The following is a 25,640-nucleotide window of genomic DNA, read 5'->3' on the forward strand; positions in this document are numbered from 1 at the left end:
ACACTGGACATGAAGAGACAGTCCCTGCTCCACAGAGCTTACAATCTAATTAGGACAGACAAACAGGACAAAGAGTGGCAAGATTCTGTGCAGAATCCCAAAGAGTAGCAAGATTCCGGAATCCCAAAGAGTAGCAAGATTCCGAAATCCCAAAGACTACTACTACTACAACTTATCATTTCTATAACACTACTAGACGTACACAGCACTGTACACTTGAACATGAAGAGACAGACCCTGCTTGACAGAGCTTACAGTCTAATTAGGACAGACAAACAGGACAAATAAGAGATAAGGGAATTACTAAGGTGGGAATGATAAAACGGACATGGGTACTGAATAAGTGAGTGAGGGTTAGGAGTTAAAAGCAACATCAAAAAGGTAGGCTTTTAGCTTAGATTTGAAGATGGCCAGAGATGGAGCTTGGCGTACCGGATCAGGAAGTCTATTCCAGGCATATGGTGCAGCAAGATAAAAGGAACGGAGTCTGGAGTTGGCAGTAGAGGAGAAGGGTACAGATAAGAGAGCTTTAACCAATGAACAGAGTTCCCGGGGAGGAGTGTAGGGAGAGATGAGAGTGGAGAGGTACTGAGGAGCTGCAGAGTGAATGCACTTGTAAGTCAATAAGAGGAGTTTGAACTGTATGCGGAAACGGATAGGAAGCCAGTGAAGTGACTTGAGGAGAGGGCTGCTAATATGAGCATAGCGACACTGGCGGAATATAAGTCATGCAGCAGAATTTTGAACAGATTGAAGGTTGTTTTTATGTTTTAACTCTATTGTCCTAAACCCTCTTGGTTGTCTTATTTGTTTGTCTTGACTAAATTGGAAGCTCTGCGGAGGAGGGGCCGTCTCTCTAATATTCACCTGTACAATGTATTCGTGGTAGCACTTTAGAAATGATGTTTCCGTGCTATTATGTTGAGAAAGATACCAGTGTCTCCCTGACACCCCCGTCATCTGCAACGTACAAGCGAAGTCATGTCCACAGTTCCAGTTTGTTCTCTAGTAGAGGCAAAGTTATTCCCGTTGTCCTGACTAATCTGGTCTCTTTAGGAATCTCTTTTCGGATCATATATTTCATGGTGTTTTCTTCTGTTGTGCTTCTCTTTTAGGACCTCCTAAAGCACACGCCTGAGGAACATCCGGACCACCCCTTCCTAATAGATGCGCAGAGAAACATCAAACAGCTGGCACATAGAATTAACAAAGGCATGAAGAGTGCTGAGGAGTTGGAAAAGGATGCCAGGATCATCCAAGAGATCGAGTCCCATATCGAAGGCATGGAAGATGTACGTACAGGAGACCTAGGGGCGTAGCCAGATCTCGCGGTGGGAGAGGGCCAGAGCCCGAGGTGGGGGGGGGGGCACATATTGATCTGCCGCCTCCCCTGCTGCTCCCCACCCACTGCCACAGCAAATACTTTGGCTGCCAGCTGAAGCATTGTCCAGCGCCGGTCCCTGGCGCCGCTGCGTTGCCTGCCCCGCTCTGTCTTCCCCTCACGTCCTGCACACTAAAAGGAGCAGGCAGGCAATGCAGCTGGAGACTGGTGCTGGACAACGCTTCATCTGGCGGGGGAGGGTTGGGGACCCCCGCCAACAAAACCAGGGGTCCTGAGGAAATTTGGGGCGGGGCCAGGCCCCTGTGGCCCCACGTACCTACGCCACTGGTGGGAGGGATCCTAATGCTCCTGAGGCTGCCTTGGTAGCCCAGTAGTACATGGCCAGTGATATCTTCACAGGTGAAGCTCTTTTGTGTGTGTATCAGGGGTAACTGACAGTGGTCTGGGCCCCCGGGCAATAAGGGTTATGGGCCACTAGCCACTTATCACTAAACGGAGGCTAGGGGAGAGGGGGCCCCGTACTGCTGTGGACCCTTGGGAGCTGCCCTATTGTCCCAATGGTCAGTTCACCCCTGGTGCGCCTGCTGCGTACTGCAGGGGGCAGAAGCAGCAGGGAAGAGGGAACGACAGGCTATTAATGGGTTTCAGGCTTGGCAGTGAAAAGAGAAATCTCTTGTCTCTTTGAAAGATTAAGCTGAAATCAGTTGTGCATAATCCAAGGCGATCCTTTCGGAATACAGGAATGATGAAGCTGAAGTATGGCTGGGGTAAATGTTCACTGTAAAGTCAACGCTTTAACTTCGCAGTAAAGGGAGGTGTCTTTGAAACTGGGGACCAGGAATTACATTTGCAGGATTCTTGCACCATCTAAACTGATACATGTAGAGGGTAGATCTATAAAGGCGTCTGCTTTCCTTTATGGAATACTGGCTTAGCAGGGTGAATATGCATGGATAATAAGGTAGGACCACTTACACCAGCCGTAGAGGGCTGGTTTTGGCTTCAGTTCTGAAGAATTTGGGCTGCAGTTTTGGGTTTGCACCTTTGCACGTGCGGCCCCATTCTGGTAACCACCTGCTCACCAATTTGTATCCTGCCCACTTGCTTATCTGGGTCCCAAAAAACAACAAGGCAAACGATCTGCAAAATCCAATATGGAAAAAGAAGCCAGCAGATCAATATAACATCAGAAAGATTTTATTGAAGATACCGTATGTAAACAAATTGCCCGACACAGGCCGTGTTTCGCCCACCAAGGGCTGCGTCAGGGGCTAATTTGAAACCTTCTGAAAGGAGCAACTCTAAAAACGGAAAACTTGTGGTGTATAATAGATTGGAAAAAAACAGCTCATACAGCAGATGCCTAAAATGATGTGACTCTTAACCAGTGCACTTTTTCTAGTGAAAAAGGTGCCGGTACTCAAATGCTAGGCCACCCTTCAGGGGTGGGGGTAATCACTGAGGGACCCTCCCCACAATAGCCAGGCCCCCTGCAACCAGTCACAGAACCTATGACAAGGCAGAATTGGTGTGTAGAGCCTGAGCTCGTTCATTAAAACTTGGGGACCATGGGTCAATTTTAGCAGCTAATGGAAAAGGTGCCGGTACTCAGTACCCCCAAGTACCCCCTCAAAAAAAGCCCTGCTCTTAACACAACGCAAGCAGATGCACTGGTTTTTCCAGGTTTGACAGCAGTGCATCTGCTTGCGTTGTGTTAAGAGTCACATCATTTTAGGCTTCAAAGGTTTCAAATTAGCCCCTGACGCAGCCCTTGGTGGGCGAAACACGGCCTGTGTCGGGCAGTTTGTTTACATGCGGTATCTTCAATAAAATCTTTCTGATACTACTACTACTTAGCATTTTTATAGCGCTACTAGGGTTACGCAGCGCTGTACAAGTTATGTTATACTAGACTTTGAGCCCGTAAAAACGGGCTATTATAGGAAGGGGGGGTTGAAAGGCCCGCCCCCACCGCCGAGTTCGCCGCTGCCCCTCCCCCTCCGAGTTCGCGCCCCCCCACCGAGCCGTCACCACCCACCTTCCACCCGGCCGGGCCCTCGCTCCGCTATTGAAACAGCGAGGATCCGGGAACGCAGCACTGAGCTCTGCTGAGCTGCCGACGTCGGCCTTCATTCTTCTTCTCTGCCTGTCCCGCCCTCGTGTGACGTAACGTCGTGGAGGGCGGGACAGAGGCAGAGAAGAAGAAGGAAGGGCGATGTCGGCAGCCCAGCAGAGCTCAGTGCTGCGTTCCCGGACCCTCGCTGTTTCAATAGCGGAGCGAGGGCCCGACCGGGTAGAAGGTGGGTGGCGGCGGCGACTCGGGTGGGGGGAGCGTTAGACGGCGGTGTCCTGCCCTCAGCATTAATGCGCAGTACAGACCCTCTGTGTTCCGCCCCCCGTCATCACGTATTGACGTGGGGGCGGGGCAGAGAAGGTCTCTACTGCGCATTTGCGAGTGAGTACGGTCACTCGCCGTTTATATGTTTGATTGATCTGCTGGCTTCTTTTTCCACTTGCTTATCTGGGTCACAAACACAGTATTAACAAACCAAAAGGTTTATTATGAAACAGGGCAAACAGTGAACATGAAAATGATTAACCTATAGCAGACACAGGAAAAACAAGTGGATATTTACAGTAAACACTGACACATTTAACTTTGGTCTGCAGAACTAAACATTACTGTCTCTCCTGCAGCTGCTGCAATCGCAGTTGATCTTCCCGGATTGGGTGGCAGAGCCAGTGGGGGGGGGGGGGGGGAGGAGGCGGGGCTAGTGGTTGGGAGGCGGGGCTAGCGCTGGGCAAGACTTCTACGGTCTGCGCCCTGAAAATGGCAGATACAATTCAAGGTCAGGTATACACAAAAAGTAGCACATTAAGAGTTTATCTTGTTGGGCAGACTGGATGGACCGTGTAGGTCTTTTTTCTGCCGTCATCTACTGTGTTACTATGTTATTATGGCACGATCAGCCGAGAGAGCGCTGTGGAGTTCATCTGCTGTTATTTGCTGGCTAGTAACAGAGGTTACAGACTTTAAGGGATTAATTCTATAAAAAAAGGTGCTTACGTGAAAGATATATACGTTAGTGACCAGAATATTGGTATAGACAGGTGTATTTGTACATTTATGTGAGTAAATGGCAAATATCAGGTTATATGTTATTCTGTAAATATTTTGCATATATTTGATAGTGCGTGTGGGTGGAGCATGAGCGGGACTCGCACTTAGCAAGTGTAACTTGTAAAATCTCCTTTTACTACTACTACTACTACTTAACATTTCTAAAACTAAAGTACGCTAGGGATTTTGCATGTACTAGCAATTAATGCGCGCTAAAAAGCTCCCATTTATTCCTATGGGGTTCTTAGCATATAGCGTGCGCCAAATCCGTTAGCGCTCCTTAGTAAAAGGTCCTCTATAAGTCACGTATGTATCTCCTTGGTGCAGGCATATTTACACCAGTGCTATGGGTGGTGTAAACTCTCACACCTAAGCATATTCACGTGTCGTTATGCTCATATTAGCCCTCTCCTCAAGTCACTTCACTGGCTTCCTATCCGTTTCCGCATACAGTTCAAACTCCTCTTATTGACTTACAAGTGCATTCACTCTGCAGCTCCTCAGTGCCTCTCCACTCTCATCTCTCCCGACACTCCTCCCCGGGAACTCCGTTCACTGGGTAAATCTCTCTTATCTGCACCCTTCTCCTCCACCGCTAACTCCAGACTCCGTTCCTTTTATCTTGCTGCACCATATGCCTGGAATAGACTTCCTGAGCCGGTACATCAAGCTCCATCTCTTGCCGTCTTCAAATCTAAGCTAAAAGCCCACCTTTTTGATGCTGCTTTTAACTCCTAACCCTTATTCACTTTTTCAGAACCCTTATTTTATCATCCTCACTTCTTTAATATTCCCTTATCTCTTGTTTGTCCTGTTTGTCTGTCCTAATTAGATTGTAAGCTCTGTCCAGCAGGGAGTCTCTCTTCATGTTCAAGTGTACAGTACTGTGTACGTCTAGTAGTGTTATAGAAATGATAAGTTGTAGTAGTAGTACTAGTCTTTGGGATTCCAGAATCTTGCTACTCTTTGGGATTCCGGAATGTTGCTACTCTTTGAGATTCTGCATGGAGTCTTGCTACTCTTTGTCCTTATCACGTATTCGTCCTGTTTGTCTGTCCTAATTAGATTGTAAGCTCTGTCCAGCAGGGACTGTCCCTTCATGTTCAAGTGTACAGCGCTGCATACGTCTAGTAGCGCTATAGAAATGAGAAGTAGTAGTAGTGTTTATAGACATATATGCTAGTATTGTGTAACCTGTGCGTGCAAGTGCCTTGACATGCCAGTGTCCCTCCCAGGTCTCCACACCCCCGTGCACTTACATGCTTTGCATTCTGAGTGTGCAATTTATAGGGATACTGACTTAGGGAGTTACATGCGTAACTCTATTCAGTATCAAAGAACTCCAGTTATTGGTTGTTTATGCCAATTAGCAGCTAATTATTTTTTAGGTTACAATTGTAGCTGACACTATTCTATAACTTGCGTGTGCCACTTTGCATGCTAAGTGTAAAATTGGACATGGAAGTTTGTAGAATTGGGCTGTTTATTTATTTTTTTCTTCCCAACCCAGAGGAGTACTCCACGCACTTCAATGGTTAAGGAAACAAAGGGCACACCACAAAGATATGAGAAAATGCTAAGTTTTATTCACTTACCAAGCTAGAAAAACAGACGGGCAATAATGATAACGTCTCCAAAGCTTTTCTCATGGGAGTGTACACAGGATGCATACAGGTGCAGTTTCTAAGCCCATCTCCACAGAAGTAGGAAACACAATCACTTATATATGGTAAACTTAACATTGAGTCTATGGGATACCTGTCATTAGGCCTGCCTTTTTTCACCTTCCTCTTTGCTTCTACAGCTGATCAAGATTAGCAGGGTGTTCCAAAGCAACATCATACCGATTAGAATGTTTATTATCTTGCTTCACAGTCCATTTCACCAGCAACCTTTTATCTTATGCCTGCATGTCCAGATAATTTGCAGAAACCCCCTACCCACATTCTGTCCTACGCCCCTGGCTGGAACATTTTAGCTCTTGGTTCCTCTTTCTGCAAGCTGCAAAGCCAGCTTGTCATGAAGTGCCATTTCTGGGTCACACAGAGTTTATGCTTTTAATTTCAGCTGTTAGCTTCAGACCTTCAGGACTTTGGTTCAGAGAAGGCCCAGACAGGTTCGTTATTATCAGGGGTAAGGGAGTAATTCTATAAAGAAAGCACTTCCGTGTATTTGCCATATATGTCTGTAAGTGATTAGAATGCCAGTATTTCCACGTGTATGTATGCACGTGTGCGCACACATGCCAGTATTCTGCCTAATTGCTGTTCTCAGTGGTGTCCTGGAGCCCTTACGAGAGCCGTCTGTTAAGTTTTTAAGAATTTTGGGAGCTAGCTGTTAAAGTAGACTCCCCCCCCCCCCCCCCCCCCCCACAGGTGGCTACTTTAACAACTGTCTCCCAAAATTTGGTCTCGGGCCTCCTCCTGAACTCGCTTTTACTTTTCTGGCGGGGATGCTGAGCCCCACCGGCCAAATAAATGGACTTCTGCTGCTCCCCACTGCTTGTTTCTGGCTCTGATAGGCAAGCAAGACTTCTCACTCATGCTCACGGGTGCAAAAAGTCCCAGCATACTGTTCAGAGCCAGAAACAAGCAGCGGGGAGTGGCAGCCAGGGGCGTAGCCAGACCGGCGGGAGGGGGGTCCAGAGCCCGAGGTGACGGGGCACATTTTAGCCCCCCTGGCGCCGCCCACCCCCTCCATTTTTGACCTCCCTGCTGCCACCACCACCGTTATCCCCCCCCCCCTGCGCCAACCCTTTCGACCCCCTCTTCCCCCCACCGCCGTCAGGTACCTTTGCTGGCGGGGGCCCCCAACCCACGCCATCCAAAGTCCTCTTCTCCGGCGTGGCTGAGTTGCTGATCTGCAAGGGCAGGCTTCGGTTTCTGTGAGTCTCATGTCCTGCATGTACAACAGAAGCCTGCACGGCCGCGTTGCTGATCTGCAATGGCAGGCTTCTGTTTCTGTGAGTCTGACGTCCTGCACGTACAGACTCACAGAAACAGAAGCCTGCCCTTGCAGATCAGCAACGCGGCCGCACCGGAGAAGAGGACTTCGGATGGCGTGGGTGGTGGCGGGAGGGGGGTCGAAGGGGTTGGCAGCGGGGGGGGGGGGGGGACAGGGCCAAATCTATGGGGGCCCATGCCCTCGTGGCCCACGTAGATACACCCCTAGTTGCGGCAGTCCATTTATTTGGCTGGTTGGGCTCAGCATCCCTGCCAACAAAGTTATGCCTAGCCGGTTAAGTTTATAGCGGCCAAAGATAAGACTCCTATTTAGGCAGGCCGATTTGGCCTCTCAACTTTACTGGCCAGCGCATGAATATTTGCGGATAGCTGTCTATATTGCGCGATATAACCGGTTAGCCACTATGTGCTGACCGTGAATATTCAGCGGAGGTAACTGGCTGTCTCCCGTACATATGAGCAGAGCACGCATACTGTGATGTGTCGCTGGCAGTAGTTGCAGCTCAGTCGCGTGCTATTTCCAGTGCTCCGTAAAAAAAACAAAAAATTTTTTATAGCAAAGTGCTAACCTGGCGGTAATCGGGCATCGCCGTGCATAGCCCAGTTATGGGTGGGTTACCGCAGGAACCCTTTCCACCACCTCTCTGGGAAAGTGCTCCCCGCCGCATGGCCAGCCGGTAAGAGTTATCTTACGGCATGGTCGGTTTTTTGTAGGGTATTTTTTACCCACTGTGGTAAAAAGGGCTCTGGCGCATGGAAAAAAAACTGCCCCCGCTGCTACTGCAGGGCCCTTTTTCCTGCCGCTTAGTAAAAGGACCCCTCACAGAATACCACCAGTTATGCACATACCTCCCGAAACTGGGCTCTCACACGTAGACCAGCGATATCTGGCGTAAGTGCATAAGTGCGTGATAGGTACCTGCTTTGCTTTATAGAATAGTCTCCTAGTGGTTGCTCTTGGGCAGTGTAGTTCGACGTACTAGGCCAAAGTACTTAAAATACACATTTATGTTTCCTTTTAAATACTTAAATAAAAGTACAATGAACAACACATTAAAAATGTACTTAAGCGAAAGTAAAAAAGTTACTGTCTAATATAAAAGTACCGCAACTGCAATGAATACAACTATTGTTAACAATGCTGTACAATTCAATCCACTTTGCTTTTAGTAAAACTGCATTTTGAAACTGTCACACATGTGAGCGTGCTAGTGAGGCATTAATCCATCACAGCTAAAACGGTGTTCAACAACTTCTCTGTCAGGAAGTGGATTGTTCAGTCTGATTAAAACGTTCCTTCAAATCAGGTCAGGCCACAATGTTACTGATGTCTTTTTAACTGGGTCTTTCTTGTAGCAAAACATGTTTTGTCTTCATGGTTGTCATCATCTACATTAGTAGAAGTGTTAACTCATCACTTTCATCTTCTTCTTCATCCTCATCATCATCTTTGTTATCATCGTCATGCTGTCTAATTACAGAGAAGGCTTTCACAAAGTTGAAATCATTGTCTGTTGTTGTCTTATTTTTCATCTAATGGCAAGTGGCCTAGTGGTTAGGGTGGTGGACTTTGGTCCTGGGGAACTGAGGAACTGAGTTGGATTCCCACTTCAGGCACAGGCAGCTCCTTGTGACTCTGGGCAAGTCACTTAACCCTCCATTGCCCCATGTAAGCCGCATTGAGCTTGCCACGAGTGGGAAAGCGCAGGGTACAAATGTAACAAAAATAAAATAGATACTATTGGAGATTCTACATGGAATGTTGCTACTATTGGAGATTCTACGTGGAATGTTGCTATTCCACTAGCACTTAAGTGTTTGAAATGAAATAATTATATATATATAAAAAAACGTTGAATAGATTTAGTGAAAATATTAAGAACCAGTGAAGAATTGGATGTTTTTAAATCGACTCTATCCTTAGGATGGCGATTTACATCACTGAGGTTCAAGAAAATATACATGTTTAACTACTTTGGTTGAAGTATCTATGCTATAAACTGTGCTTTTGAAAAACAACCTACCACCTCTAAAAATTAAGAGGATATAGAGATATTTAAACTGGATTATTGTATCATCTATTGCTATTGGCTGAAAATCTGGTTATATTAAGATTAGTATAATTGCTTCTGCCTGCTGGTTAGTGCTATTCCACTAGCAACATTCCATGTACAAGGCTGCGCAGGCTTCTGTTTCTGTGAGTCTGACGTCCTGCACGTACGTGCAGGACGCCAGACTCACAGAAGCAGAAGCCTGCGCGGCCACATTGGTGATCTGCAAGGGCCGACTTCTACATGGAATGTTGCTAGTGGAATAGCAGAATCTCAAATAGTAGCAACAGTGGAGGAGTGGCCTAGTGGTTAGGGTGGTGGACTTAGTTCCTGAGGAACTGAGTTCGATTCCCACTTCAGGCACAGGCAGCTCCTTGTGACTCTGGGCAAGTCACTTAACCCTCTATTGCCCCATGTAAGCCGCATTGAGCCTGCCATGAGTGGGTAAGCGCAGGGTACAAATGTAACAAAAATAAAATAGATACTATTGGAGATTCTACATGGAATGTTGCTACTATTGGAGATTCTACATGGAATGTTGCTATTCCACTAGCAACATTCCATGTAGAAGGCTGCGCAGGCTTCTGTTTCTGCTGGACGTCAGACTCGCAGAAGCCTGCGCGGCCACATTGGTGATCTGCAAGGGCCGACTTTGCTAGTGGAATAGCAACATTCCATGTAGAATCTCAAATAGTAGCAACAGTGGAGGAGTGGCCTAGTGGTTAGGGTGGTGCACTTTGGTCCTGAGGAACTGAGTTCGATTCCCACTTCAGGCACAGGCAGCTCCTTGTGACTTTGGGCAAGTCACTTAACCCTCCATTGCCCCATGTAAGCCGCATTGAGCCTGCCATGAGTGGGAAAGCGCGGGGTACAAATGTAACAACAAAAAAAACTGATGCAAAAATGTCATATGTATGGAAACTCTTCAGTCTTAAGGTCATTGGACAGTTACGCCAATGTAAACTTGTCCATGGGATGTCCAGCAGTCTGTTGAGGTACAGACATATGTCTGTTCACCAAGAATTGCAACCAGCTTTAGCTTCATCTCCTCTTCAAAGTGACTGAACTTATCACTGTTCTGATTGGCTGGAGACCAGTAACCAATTCAACAAACACAGGCAACTCTACTGTTCTCATAGGCTGTCTTCCCTGAACACCAAAATTTTAAGATGAGATGATCCTCTGTTTGTGTGACGAGGTTTGCAAAGATATAGTGGAATTAGAAAAGGCGCAGAGAAGGGCGACGAAAATGATAAAGGGGACGGGACGACTTCCCTATGAGGAAAGGCTAAAGCGGCTGGGGCTCTTCAGCTTGGAGAGAAGGCGGCTGAAGGGAGATATGATAGAGGTCTATAAAATAATGAGTGGAGTAGAATGGGTAGATGTGTAGCGTCTGTTCACATGTTCCGAATATACTAGGACTAGGGGGCATGCGATGAAGCTACAATGTAGTAAATTTAAAACGAATTGGAGAAAATATTTCTTCACTCAACGTGTAATTAAACTCTAAAACTCATTGCCAGAGAATGTGGTAAAGGCGGTTAGCTTAGCGGAGTTTAAAAAAGGTTTGGATGGCTTCCTAAAGGAAAAGTCCATAGACCGTTATTAAATGGACTTGGGGAAAATCCACTATTTTTGGGATAAGCAATATAAAATGTTTTGTACATTTTTGGGATCTTGCCAGGTATTTGTGACCTGGACTGGCCACTGTTGGAAACAGGATGCTGGGTTCGATGGACCTTTGGTCTTTCCCAGTATGGCAATACTTATGTACTTAAAATCCTGTTCCAGTTTTGTTATTTCATTTGGTTTATTGAGGAATCATCATTTAGGTCTCTCAGCCTCTTTTACTTTTAACTGCAAACTAGGTAAAAGTAGTAAAAATTGGTAAAATTGTTACTTTGGTAAAAATAAAAGTACCACATTTTTCCAGTACTTCTTTGTAATTAAAAGTAAAAAAAACCTTTTTACTTAAGTACAGTAACTAGTTATATTTGCTTAGTGCTCTGTTTACTAAGCTTCGCTAATTTTAGGTGCACGCTAAAAACGCTAACGCATCTTAGTAAACAGGGTCCTTAGTTACTATGCAACACTGCTCTTCGGGCACCTATATAAAGACCGTTTTACACCTGCTTTGTAAGGGGAGAATTCTCTATAGATCACCTAAAGTTAGGCGCTAGGATGATGTGTGCTTAAGCGCAGATTCTGCATCGGCGGCTACATGTGTAGCTGCCATCATAGAGCACTAAGTCCTAAGCTATGCACCCAGTGGCGTAGCTACGTGGGACCACGGGGGCCTGGTCCCCCGTAGATTTGGCCCTGGACCCCCGTGCTGACGACCCTCTTGATCCCCCTCCTGCCGCCAACCCACCGTCGCCTACCTTTGCTGGCAGGGGACCCCAACCCCCGCCAGCCGAGGCCCTCTTCTTTCGGCGCAAGGCTTCATTCTGTTTCTGAAGTCGTTTCCTTTGTAATGCTGGGGATATACACTAACATCTTCTCTGGTTTTCTCTCATTTCTTCCCATAGCTCATTTCCAGGGCCGTGCCTAGGGTCTCCGGCGCCCCCTGCAGTTGCCCCCCCCCCCCCCAAAAAAAAAACGATCGCTACACTACCCGCCCCCTTCTCCCCAGATCCTTTTCCTTTTTTTTTTTTGTTTAAATTTACCTCTGTCCGGCGGCAGAGTAGTGTTAGTGAGAAGGAGGCGGCGCTCCCCCGCCCCGACGTGTCAGTCTTCCCTTCGCTCAGTTCCGCCTTCTTCTGACGTCATGTCAGAAGAAGGCGGAACTGAGCGAAGGGAAGTCTGACACGTTGGGGCGGGGCAGCGCCGCCTCCTTCTCACTAACGCTACGCTACCGCTGGACAGAGGTAAATTTAAACAAAAAAAAAAGGAAAAGGATCTGGGGAGAAGAGGGCGAGGTAAGCATGGTGCGGCGGGGCACCCCCCAGAGGATGGTGCCCTCCTGCCATGCTTACCTCGCTTACCGTGTTGGCACGGCCCTGCTCATCTCAAGCTTTTTTTTTTTGTTCTTACAGAACATAAGAATAGCCATATACTAGATCAGATCAACGGTTCATCTAGCCCAGTATCCTGTTTTCCAAACAGTGTCCAAGCCAGGTCACAAGTACCTGGCAGAAATCCAAATCGTGGCAACATTCCACGTAGAACCCCAAAGAATAGCAAGATTCTGGAATCCTAAAGAGTAGCAAGATTCCATGTAGAATCTCAAAGAGTAGCAACATTCCATACTACAAATCCCAGGGCAAGCAGTTGCTTCCCATGTCTGTCTCAACAGCAGACTATGGACTTTTCCTCCAGGAATTTGTCCAAACCTTTTTAAAACCCAGATACACTAACCGCTGTTTCCACCTCCTCCGGCAAAGAGTTCCAGAGCTTAACTATTTGTTGAGTGAAAAAATATTTCCTCCTATTTGTTTTAAAAGTATTTCCATGTAACTTCCTCAAGCGTCCCCTAGACTTTGTACTTTTGGAACGAGTAAAAAAATCGATTTACTTCTACTCGTTCTACACCACTCAGGATTTTGTAGACCTCAATCCCATCTCTTTTCCAAGGTACCACTTTGGTGATTGACAGTATATCAAATAAAGGAATATGTAAATGTCATGGTACATGCAAAACGAGCCCTTATGGAGATGGTGCATTTTCTCCGCTGTGGCCTCGTGAAGCTGGTTGCTCCTTTTCCCAGGGACGCAGGAGGGGGATAAGTGACGTTGATTTTTGAATGGTTCTTGTAAAAAGCATGAGCAGTCTTCCTGTAATTAGTTACGCATCCTTGCATTGAGGTCCCTGTGATGCAAAGCTGACCTCCTGGGAATATTGCAGATTACAGCTTCAATTTCCCCAGCTCTCCTTGGAGAGTAGTAATAAAAATAATAAGAAAAGGTCTGTTTATTTTATCGTAAAATGCTGTTTATTGAGGCATGAGGGGGAGTCCATTTTGTAAGTCTTATTAATCACTTGCAGCCAGTTTATGGTTCTGATATCTTTATTTCACAAATGTAAGTCCAGTGTGAGCCTTTGAAAATTGACCCTAACGTGAATTAGAATTTATTTTACTTGGCAGTCAGTGCCATGGCTTTCATATTAACCCATAAAAATGTAAAATCGTATAACTAGGGCCCGTTATGCACAGTGGCGATACAGTGCAGAGTGCCATGATGGCCTGCTTTGGAGGTCCCCTGGACACCCCCTCATGGGCTCCGATTCCGGGTGGACTATTTTATCACCCCTTCTTCCCCAAAAAGGTCCCACTCTGGGCCCCTTGGAGGGACCTTCAATCCTCGGTGGCCTAGTATAGCACTGCTCCCTGCCCCCCCCCCCCGCCCCGATGTAGGGCATAAATGCCTTAAGATAATACGGTCTGTCCCGCCCCTTCGCGCCCCCATCCTCGGAGATGGGCGGCCATGGAGATGGACGTCCCCGTTCGATTATCCCCCTGTAAGTGTTCCAAAATAAGTGCTAAGTGGGATGTTTTTATCTAATAAACGTTTGTTTCTTGAAGAATCCACCTCTCCAGTCTTTGGTTTCCGTGGTCAAACATCCCACTTTTCCTCTCACTTTGTGTTCTTCCGTGGGACGTTCGAGTTCTCCGCCTCAGGCGGATTATCCTGACCAAAATAAGTGCTCACATGCCACATTTAATCATAGTCTGGCTGCACTTGCGATTGTCACTAAAGCCAGCTGATAAACGAGACCACATGAAGCAGAAAGAAAACAAAAAATAGTCACTGAAAAATAGAAAAAAAGTATGCGATAGGTTAATAAACCAAGAATTTATCATATGAGCCCGGCGTTCGTGTAACGCCAAAGGCTCTATGTAGAAAACCGTTGTACTAGCAAACTTGCAGTTCTGCTTCTGTGGTGAACTCGACCGCTGTGAATCTGCAACTCCCCCCTAGATAACGCCTGACTCCACGGGTTTCACTCCTTTCCTCGGGGACTTGGGCTAGAGCTGTTTCTCACTTCTGGATTATCACCCTGGATTATCACCAGTCAACAGCAGCTTGGAATACAATGGAGAAGAACCAGTTCAAAATTAAAGAATGAAGCTCGGATGCCCACATTTCAGCGCTCTGCCGGGGAATGTTAACACCAGTATTATTCTCGTAAATGTTATTACCGTTGATTTTTTCAACGTCTAGTAACGCTATAGGAATGATAAGCAGTAGTATGATCTGTCTTTCATAGATCCAAAGTCTCCTACACCGTCCTGTATTTTTAATTTTAAACTGGTTTATACATTTTATGAATTGTGTTTTGAATTACTTTTTAATTACTGATGACTTTGTGTGACTTGTTATTTTAATTATTACTCAGAGTTTTATTTAAATAAATATAAGATTGTTCTCGTTGAGGTTTACACATATATCAATCTTGAGATGATTTCATTAAGATCTGTCACTTTGCTTCTCTCTTACACCCTCATGACGAAAAGCAAATGCCGGCGCTAGAGGCTGTTAGTGCCATACTAGCGCCGATGTTTGCTACCACCCCATGATTAGAGCCCTCGAGCGCATGAAACAACGCGCTCGAGGGCTCTTTGCGCAAGTAGCATGCAAATGCATGCTAAACAGGGCTCAGCGCATTCATCCCCAATGATCAGTGACCAGCGCGGCAAAGATTGGGTCGCTGGCTGCGGCAAACCCTACGCCAGCTCCGAGCTGGCATTAGGGTTTGCCGATCATTGGAGAGGAATGGTGAGCCCTGCCCAGCATGCAGTTGCATGCTGGCAGGCCCCCGTTCCCCCCCAAAGCAAACCTGCCAGGCTGCCAACAGGGGACTGGAGGTCTGGTGGACCTCCGGTCCCCCCGACGATCCCATCCCCCACCCCCCCCCAGGTTCAGGGAGGGCTGGAGATCCAGTGGGTCTCCAGCCCCCCCAAACCCCCCGAAATTGGTCCCTGGTGGTCTAGTGGTCGCCGGCAAAACCCCCTCCCACCCTCCCACTCATCGGATCTCCAGCCGTCCCTGAACGTGGGGGGGGTGGGATCGTCGGGGGGGACCGGAGGTCCACCGGACCTCCAGTCCCCGTTGCTCGGGCCTCGGGGCAGGGTGTTAGTTGACGGGGCAGGGTGTTTGACAGGTTTGGGCTTTTGACAGCCCAGACCTGTCAAACAAGTGCGGGAGGATTGTGCTGAGCGCATGCTCAGGCACAATTCGCCCGCACTTCTACCCGATGATCAGAGATAATTGCGCTGCTTAAATTTGCATACATTATCTCTGATCATCGGTGCAGTAAAGCCCCGCGCTGTTCCAGCGCAATTTTAGAGCGCTGTTTGGAACAGCGCGGGGCTTTTGATCATGAGGGCCTTAGGTACTGTATCAAACCAGCTCCTCCTCCTAAGACAAGTGGTGCTTTTGTTGACTTTGCTTGGCTGTTTTTTCTCTTGCTGGTATTAACATCCAGCGTATCTGTTCAGTCTGCAGATGGACCATGTTCTTGATTAGCTCTTTCTCTCTTTCCCTGCAGCTCCAGGCCCCTCTTCGCAAGTTCCTGCGCCAGGAAATGGTGGTTGAAGTGGTAAGGGCTGACTTTTTCTGTAGCGTATGTGATTGCCTTTAATGTCGTGGATGATACTGTAAAAAAATGCTGGTGCCTCTTGAAGGCAGAGTATTGTTCTGCTCCTTAACGAATCTGACTTTATTTATTTATTTTTCATGGGGGTCCTTTTACTAAGCCGTGTAAGCGTCTACGCGCGCCAAAATGGAGTTATCGGCTGACTACCGTGTGACTCTTGTGGTGATTTCATTTTTGGCGCACGTCCGATACGCTCGTCAGAAAAATATTTTTTTATTTTCGGGCACGTGTAACTGACGCGCGCCAAGTGACATTTGACGCGCGTAGGTCATTACTGCTTGGTTACCGTGTGAGACTTTACCGCTAGGTCAATGGCTGGCGGTAAGGTCTCAGACCCAAAATAGATGCGCAACAATTTTCATTTTGCTGCACGTCTATTTTCGGCAAAAAATTTTAAAAAGGCCTTTTTTTTTACTGGCGCACTAAAAAAATGGATCGGCACACGCCGAAAACCCGCAAGCCATTTTTCAGCATGCCTTTCTAAAAGGTCCCCACAGTTTCTATACCACACTATCCATGGTACTAGGCAGTTTACAATTTAACATCTAATATAATAATTTGCTCCTCCAACGTTCCAATGTGTGTCACTGGGATTGTAACCACCTGCTGACGTCACTCCTCCAACGTTCTCTGTCCCCCCTCCCTCCCAGTTCCATGGGACCCTGGAACTGGGAGGGAGGGGGACACTGGAACTCGGAGGGGGGGGCCTGGAACTCAGAGGGAGGTGGAGGGGGCAGGGGAGAGATGCTGCACATGGATGGATGGAGGGGGCAGGGCACAGAGGACGTTGCTTGCATATGGATGAATGCAGGGGAGGGAGGGGACCCTGAAACTCGGAGGGAGGCAGGGAGGGGACGACCCTGGAACTCAGAGGCAGGGAGGAAGGGAGGGCATGACCCTGGAACTGGGAGGGAGGGGGGCCCTGGCACACACTCTCATGCTCACACATACACTCTCTCTCTCACAGACACACTCGCACCCAGTCTCTCACTCTCTCTGTCACACACACACACTCGCACATCACTCTCTCTCTCTCTCTCACAGTCACTCTCACACACACTCTCTCAAACATACACACTCCGAGGAAACCTTGCTAGCGCCCGTTTCATTTGTGTCAGAAACGGGCCTTTTTTACTAGTTTATAATAAAAACATGGAAGTGTTACATAAAACATACAACAATTAAAACAACAAAACTTATTGTACCATATTAGATGTTTCTTCGATTTATAACATCATGTATGATCTAACACCTTCATTTTAAAAAAGCTCGTTGGAATAAATGTGCCTTAAGTAACTTACGAATCTGTAAGTACCGTATTTTTCGGACTATAAGACGCACTTTTTCCCCCAAAATTTGGGAGGAAAATGGGGGGTGCGTCTTATAGTCTGAAGGTAGCGTTTTTGGACCGCCGTCCCGTACTTACACGATGCCATGTTCCCTGGTGTTCTAGTGACGTCGGGGCAGGAAAGAGCCCCCTCTTTCCTGCCCATCGCGCTGCTCTCCGTGCTCCTCACTGCTTTCTGACGGCGAGATTCAAAATGGCCGCCGAGAATCTCAGCGGCCATTTTGAATATCGCCGAGACCGTCAGAAAGCAGTGAGGAGCACGGAGAGCAGCGCGATGGGCAGGAAAGAGGGGGCTCTTTCCTGCCCCGACGTCACTAGACCACCAGGGAACATGGAATCGTGTAAGTACGGGACGGCGGTCCAAAACTCGGACAAGACGCACCGGAGCACCTAGGTTTTAGAGGAGGGAAAAAGGAAAAAAAATTTTTTTCCTATTTCCCTCCTCTAAAACCTAGGTGCGTCTTATGGTCCGGTGCGTCTTATAGTCCGAAAAATACGGTAATTCTTCACACTGTTCAAACTCTCGGGAAGTGCATTCCACAACTTAATACCTTCCACGGAGAACATCCTAGATCTATAGAAGGGGCATTTTCGATATGACGTCTAAGTCCGACTTTGGACATTTTGCGAAAAAAAACGTCCAAAATCTGAATAGGAAAGACGGTCATTTTTAAAAAAAAGAAAAACGTCTATCTTTTGTTTTCGAAAATACTGTTTTGAACAAGGTTTTGTGATTTGGACGTTTTGTTTTTTTTGGTCCATTTTCAAATAAAAAACGTCCAAGTGCAAAACGCACAAAATCAAGCCATTGGGATGTAGGAGGAGCCAGCATTTTTAGTAGACTGGTTCCCCAGACATCCCAGGAAAGCAGTAGGGCACACTAGGGGGCACTGCAATGGACCTCATAAAATGCAGACGCCAGACTCACAGAAACAGAACGAAGCCTTGCGCTGGAAGAAGAGGACCTCGGCTGGCGGGGATTGAGGTCCCCCACCAGCAAAGGTAGGCAACGGCGGCGGCGGGGAAGGGTTGGCGGTGGGAGGGGGGGTCGAGAGGGTCGTTGGCGGGGGGGGATCAAAGTTGGTGGCAGCAATGGCAGGGGGGGTCGGCAGTGCTTGGGGGGGGGGAATAAAATGTGCCCCCTCACCTCGGGCTCTGGACCCCCCTCCTGCCGAAGTCTGGCTACGCCCCTGGACTAATTGTCTGTCCAAACAGTAGGTTTATTCAAAAGTCAGTTCAAAAGACACAAGTTTATACAAAAAATCAATTCCCAAGACTTGATGCCGTCCTGTGTTTCGGCGCTGATCACGCCTGCTTCAGGAGTCAAACAAGATATCTCAGCCACTGATGATAAAAATACATAAATGAGTACAGCATCAAACTGGAACACAGTGAAAACTAGCCAAGACGGCATGTACAGAGCCAAATGCTTCTCTGCATCGAGTCTTTCACAATCCACATGCATTTAAACAGCTGTGAATAGTTTTGTGTCCTCTGCAAATTTAATCACCTTACTTGTCGTTCCCATTTCCAGATCATTTATAAAACGTTAAATAGTACCGGTCCCAGTACAGATCCCTGGGGCACTCCACTATTCTCCCTCCTCTGCTGAGAGGATTGGCCACCCTTTGTTTTCTATCCATCTACCCAATGTAGGGATACCATATTTTGACCCCCAAAAAGGACACATACCCCACCTCCTTTCACGCCCTCACCCCGTCCCCTTTCACACTTTCGCTCCGCCACTGTCACATTTTCCTCTCCCCCCTGTCACACACCCCGTCACTGTCACCCCCCCTCCCCTTACCTTACTACTGCCCTGGTGGTCTAGTGACCTCTTTGTGCAGGAAAGAGCCCCCCTCTTTCCTGCCCGGAGCGCTGCCCTGCATGCATCCTTCCTGTTCGTGATCTCGCGAGGTCACTTCAACTCTCGGCGGCCATTTTGAATCAGCGCCGAGATCACCAACAGGAAGGATGCATGCAGGGCAGTGCTCTGGGCAGGAAAGAGGGGGCTCTTTCCTGTCCCAAAGGCGGAAGAGGTCACTAGACCACCAGGGCACTAGTAAGTAAGGGGAGGGGAGGCTAGCAGTCTGCCCGTTTGTCTGGATTTCTGGACAAACTGGCAGGCGGGCGGGCCGTCCTATAGGATGGCCCGCCCACCAGCCTGCCCGTTTGTCCAGAAATCCGGATAAACAGGCAGATTGGCAAAAAGAGGACATGTCCGGGTAAATCCGGACATATGGTAACCCTAACCCAGTGGTTCCCAAACCTGATCCTGGAGGCACCCCAGCCAGTCATGTTTTCAGGATATCCACGATGAATATTCACGAGAGATATTTGCAATCAGTTCCTCCCGTTGTCTTTTGTCATTAAACCCCCTTGATCCAGTCTGCCCAACAGTCACACTCATTATCAATTCATGATTAAACCAAAAATGAATGTGATATAAAATACTTGATCATGGTCTTCTTTGGCATTCCTGAGACATAGAAGTCCGCCCGTCATTATCCATGCGTTCCAACTACTGGAGTTGCCATTGAAACTCGCTGCATCCCATATCTGTCTTGTCATTTGCGAGACACAGGCTGTAAAAGTCTCACTCGCACTGTCCTCACGTTCAAGCCAGTGGTGTAGCCAAGGGTGGGCCCAGGCCCACCCACTTTGGGCTCAAGCCCACCCAGTAGCAGCAGGCCTATGATGTGGCTGGCAGGGATCCCTAAGCTCCTTCAGCCGAAAACTCACAACCACTGTCCCTCTTGCATACCTTGTAAATAGCAGATCTTCGCCTGCAGCGGCCTCACAGCCTTCCCTCTGATGTATTCCCGCCTATGCGGAAACAGGAAGTTGCATCAGAGGGAAGGCTGTGGGGCCAACATGAGCAGTGTGTATTAGTTGCTGCTCGCTGCCAGTGAACATCTGCTATTTAAAAGTTATGTGGGTGGAGGGGGGATGTTTGAGAGACTATATGGTATGCAGGCGAGAGAGAGGGAGAGACCAAATCACTTGTGGGGCAGGGCAGAGTTCTGCCCACCCATCTTGGGCCCAGGCCCACCCAAAATTGGGTGTCTGGCTACGCCCCTGGTTCAAGCTACTTAAGTTGCTGTTGAAACCCTTTCCAGGCATCCGAAACCGGATTGCCATATACGGGACACAGACCATACAGCCTTGGTTCTTCACAGCCGGAGTTGCAATCTAAACCCCATTTGACACACACGTCAGCCATTTAAGTTTTGTGTTTTGTAATACCATCCATTTCTACTTAGAGAGCCTCTATGTTCATCCCACACGTTTTTTAATTCTGTCACCATTTTTGACTCTTCCACCTCCCCCGGGAGGGAATTCCAGGCATCCACCGCCCTCTCCGGGAAAAAGAATTTTCTGATATTACTCCTAAGTCTGCCACCCCGCAGCCTCAGTTCGTGTCCTCTAGTTTTACCATTTCCCTTTCTCTGGAAAAATTTTGTTTCTATATTAATACCTTTCAAGTATTTAAACGTTTGTATCAGGGGCGTAGCCAGACTTCGGCGGGAGGGGGATCCAGAGCCCGAGGTGAGGGGGCACATTTTAGCCTCCCCCCCCGCCATTGCCGACTTTGCCCCTCTCCTGCTGCCGACCCTGTCGACCCCCCCCTCTCGCCGCCAACCCGCCGTCACCTACCTTTGCTGGCGGGGGACCCCAACCCCCGCCAGCCGAGGTCCTCTTCTTCTCTCAAAGGACGTCAGAAACAGAAGGAAGCCTTTTGAGCGAAGAAGAGGTCTTTGGCTGACGGGGGTTGGGGGTCCCCCCGCCTGCAAAGGTAGGCGACGGCGGGTTGGCGGCGGGAGGGGGGGGGTCCAGGGCCAAATCTACGGGGGCCCAGGCTCCTCCAGGCCCCACGTAGCTCCGCCACTGGTTTGTATCATATCTCCCCTGTCCCTCCTCTCCTCTAGGGTATATATATGGATATTCAGGTCTTCCAGTCTCTTCTCATATATCCTGTGGCGCTATCCCCATGTCATTCTTGTCACCTTTCTCTGGACCGCTTCAAGTCTTCGTACATCTTTAGCAAGATATGGCCTCCATAAGTGAGCACAATACTCCAGGTGGGGATATAGCGGAATTAGAAAAGGCTCAAAGAAGAGCGACCAAAATGATAAAGGGGATGGAACTCCTCTCGTATGAGGAAAGGCTAAAGAGGTTAGGGCTCTTCAGCTTGGAAAAGAGACGGATGAGGGGAGATATGATTAAGATGTACAAAATCCTGAGTGGTGTAGCACGAGTAGAAGTAAATTGATTTTTTACTCCTTCCGACACTCAAGTAAGTTACATGGAAATACTTTTAAAACAAATAGCAGGAAATAATTTTTCACTCAACGAATAGTTAAGCTCTGGAACTCTTTGCCGGAGGAGGTGGTAACAGCAGTTAGCGTATCTGGGTTTAAAATAGGGTTGGTCAAATTTCTGGTGGAAAAGTCCATAGTCTGCTATTGAGACAGACATAGGACGCAACTGCTTGCCCTGGGATTTGTATTATGGAATGTTGCAACTCTGAGATTCTGCATGGAATCTTATCACTCTTTAGGATTCTAGAATCTTGCTATTCTTTGGGGTTCTACATGGAATGTTGCTACTCTTTGAGATTCTGCATGGAATCTTATCACTCTTTAGGATTCCAGAATCTGGCTATTCTTTAGGGTTCTACATGGAATGTTGCTATTATTTGAGTTTCTGCATGGAATCCTGTCACCCTTTAGGATTCTAGAATCTTGGGGTTCTACATGGAATGTTGCCACGATTTAGGTTTCTGCCAGGTACTTGTGACCTGGTTTGGCCACTGTTTAGAAAACAGGGTACTGGGCTAGATGGACCTATCATCTGAATGTGTCTAAGCCACGGAAAATGAAAACGTGGTAGATCAGTGTCACGCTGAGACAGAAGCAGCTGAATGTGAAATGCAGACTGGGCTTGAAGAATTCAGATGTGTTGGTTCTGGTCTCACGTCCGCTTTTCTCCTCACTCATGCTCTCTGTGGCCAGGTCTTTCGGATTGTGATATTGTGCTCAACACAGATAGCTCTGCCTCATCACACGGCCACATAGTCTGCACTGTGCATTTCCCTTATTCTATAAATAGTTTTTCTCATAGACACAAAGCAGCAAGAGCTTAATGCTTAATTAGTGTCTGCAGAGCAGAGGATGTTAACCAGCTGTGCAGAGGAAGCTGGCAGTGATCGCCTGATGTGCTTTTGCTGTCGGCCTGTCATTCTTCGTTCTCTTATATTTACCAGATATTTCCACCTCTGGCATACTGCAGACTTTTAACCAGTGTACTAGCATTTCACTTAAGAGAAACCTTAGTCTAGTGTATTATGTGGAACACCAATGTGTCTCCTCTGTAAGGTTACAGAACCTCATTTCAAGGTCAGGGACCCAAATGGATCACCAGAACTTTTTATATCCTATATAATAATTTGCTCCTCCAACGTTCCAATGAGCTCTCCTCCGCAACCCCACGTCCCTCTCGCTTCCCGCTCAGGTATCGGTGCCGGTCGTTCCATCTTCACTTACCAAGTCAGGGTTACGGCGGCCGCCAGCAGCGGTAAAAGGCGTGCAGCCTAGGCCCTTTTCTCTCTCTCAGCTGTGGTCCCGCCCTTGCGGAAACAGGAAATGAGGGCGGGACTACAGCTGAGAGAGAGAAAAGGGCTGAGCCTGCACGCCTTTTACCGCTGCTGGCGGGCGCCGTAACCCCAACAAGGTAAGTCAAGATGACTTTCAAACTTCGTAGGGAGGGGGCCTGGAACTGGAAGGGAGTGAGGGAGGAAGGGAGGGACAACGACCCTGGAACTGGGAAGGAGGGGGGACCCTGGAACTGGGAGGGAGAAAGGAGGAGGGAGGGAGGGAAGGGGGACCCTGGAACTCGGAGGGAGGGAGGGGATGACCCTGGAACTTGAAGGGAGGAAAGGAACGACCCTGGAACTCGAAAGGGAGGGAGGGAGGGACAACGACCCTGGAACTGGGAGGGAGGGGGGACCCTGGAACTGGAAGGGAGGGGCGACCCTGGAACTCGAAGGGAGGGAGGGAACGACCCTGGGAGGGAGGGAAGGGACGACCCTGGAACTCGAAGGGAGGGAGGGAGGGAGGGAGGTGGCTGGCACACACTCTCAATCTCACACACACACTCTCTCACAGACACACTTGCACCAAGTCACATTCTCTCTCTGTCACACACACTCGCACATCCACTCTCTCGCTCTCTCACACAGTCACTCTCACGCACACTCTCTCAAACATACACACTCCGAGGAAAACCTTGCTAGCGCCCGTTTCATTTCTTTCAGAAACGGGCCTTTTTTTACTAGTTTTCAATATTTCAAGGAGGGTCCACTGGACATGCCTTGGAAATAGCATTAGAGAGCACAGTGGAGCAGGTTGTGTCTTTATGTATAAGGTGGGGTGGCCAGAAAGCCCTGTGTCATAAGGCCGGGGAGGTCAGCTCTAGTACTTAGGGACCTTGGACTCGTCAGGTTGTCAGGATATTCAAGATGAAGTTGCATGAAATTGATTTCCAGACTGTGGAGGCAGTGTGCACGCTGATGTCTCCCATTTCATATTCATGAACTAATTTGTGATTCAGGCAGTAAGGACTGTGGTTTGTATATACAGAGGCCATGGATTGAAATCTTGGGATGAAATTTGGCTTTGAGTGCAGGAATATCCTAGCAGTTAAAGCAAATGGGCTGAGAACCAGGGTTCAAATCCTGGTTCACCCACTGGTGTTCCTTGTCCTCTTGACTGTAAACCTTTTTGTCATGCCAAATTAATGGTGATATAGAAAGTGAGTCATCTGTACTTCACCTTCCATTGTCTCACGTACAAGTAGATTGTAAGTCCAGATGGGTGTGGGAGATATCTGATTGTGATCATCTTGTGCTCAGGTTTCGAAAAGAAGTGAGTAATCAGATCTAAAGTGCAAACCCATAAAATCTGACTGGTTTGGGTGCTGTGAGGATTGGAGCTGCCCACTCCTGTCACAAGGGACAGGCTGAACCATTCCTGGTTTTACCCTAGCGCAATTCCATTAAAGCAGGGGCACAGGTCTGTGGAAATCAGAGGGTAAAATCAGGGCTGTAAGCGAAGCCACAGGGCTGGCCCACTCAAACCAGTGTCTAAAATCATTAAACTCTCCCAGTTTTCCTCGGGTCGCTAGAGGTTCCTCACTTATCTCTGAGGTGTGTGGGCAGCTGGTGATGGAGCTGATTCAAGTGGTGGTTCTGTTTCCTGCCGTGCACGACACTTGGGCTTGGTACCCTGGCGGGCTTTGTCTCCTCAGGCTGGCCAGAACAGGACAGGGAATGGTGTAGAGCCTGCATGTTGCAACTCTTGGGGCAGGGAGAGAAATTCAGCTGTTCTTCAGCCGTGGCACTTTGTGATGAGATTCTGGTGGAACCCAAGATCTGTAGCTCCCTTGTCAAGAGCCATCCATGCAATAGCCAGATTTAGGGGCCCTTTTACTAAGCCGCGTAAGCGCCTATGTGCGCCCTGCGCGCGCCAATTCCGAGTTACCACCCAGCTACCATGTGGCCCGGGCGGTAATTTAATTTTTGATGCGCATCCACTACGCACGCCAGAAAATAATTTTAATTTTCTGGTACGCGGCGAAAATCAGGCAGTAACTCCGGCTTGACACGCGTAGGTGATTACCGCACGGTGAACGCGAGAGACCTTACCGCTAAGTCAATGGCTGGCGGTGAGGTCTCAGACCCCAAATGGACGTGCGCCAATTTTCATTTCGCCGCACGTCCATTTTTGGTCAAAATAAACAAAAAGGCATTTTTATAGATGCGCTGAAAAATGGATCTGCGCGTGTCCAAAACATGTGCCTACACTACCGCAGGTCATTTTTCGGCGCGCCTTAGTAAAAGGACCCCCTCGTTAGCAATTAGCTTTCGGGTGAAGTTTTGGGAAACCTGTACCTTCCTATTTTCTTTTCATTTATTTTACTTTTCCATCCCCTCTCATTATATTTCCTCCTTAATGAGTTTATCTTGTTGGGCAGACTGGATGGACCGTGCAGGTCTTTTTCTGCCGTCATCTACTATGTTAATGCTCTCCCATTCGTACCCTATCCTGAAGCATTTAAATGTAATTATAAGTTTAGGCGAATAGCTAGAGAGAAGGGTGGGTGAATTCAGACAACAGGGGAGGGGGGCGAGAGGGAAGGGGGAATTGGTGGGGGGGA

The 25,640-nt window shown here is 48.0% G+C and overlaps 1 protein-coding gene across 1 annotated transcript in view; it reads left to right on the top strand.

Moving 5' to 3' along the window:
• ARHGEF17 (Rho guanine nucleotide exchange factor 17) overlaps window positions 1-25,640 on the top strand; it is a 555,625-nt gene that overhangs the window by 456,667 nt on the left and 73,318 nt on the right. The window contains exons 6-7 of the mRNA XM_030200028.1: window positions 1,116-1,292; window positions 15,968-16,018. Of these exons, the coding sequence (XP_030055888.1) occupies window positions 1,116-1,292; window positions 15,968-16,018 (228 nt within the window). The remainder of the gene's footprint in view (window positions 1-1,115; window positions 1,293-15,967; window positions 16,019-25,640) is intronic.

The sequence above is a fragment of the Microcaecilia unicolor genome, chromosome 4, assembly GCF_901765095.1.
Source record: "Microcaecilia unicolor chromosome 4, aMicUni1.1, whole genome shotgun sequence".
In the NCBI taxonomy this organism is placed as follows: Eukaryota; Metazoa; Chordata; class Amphibia; order Gymnophiona; family Siphonopidae; genus Microcaecilia; species Microcaecilia unicolor.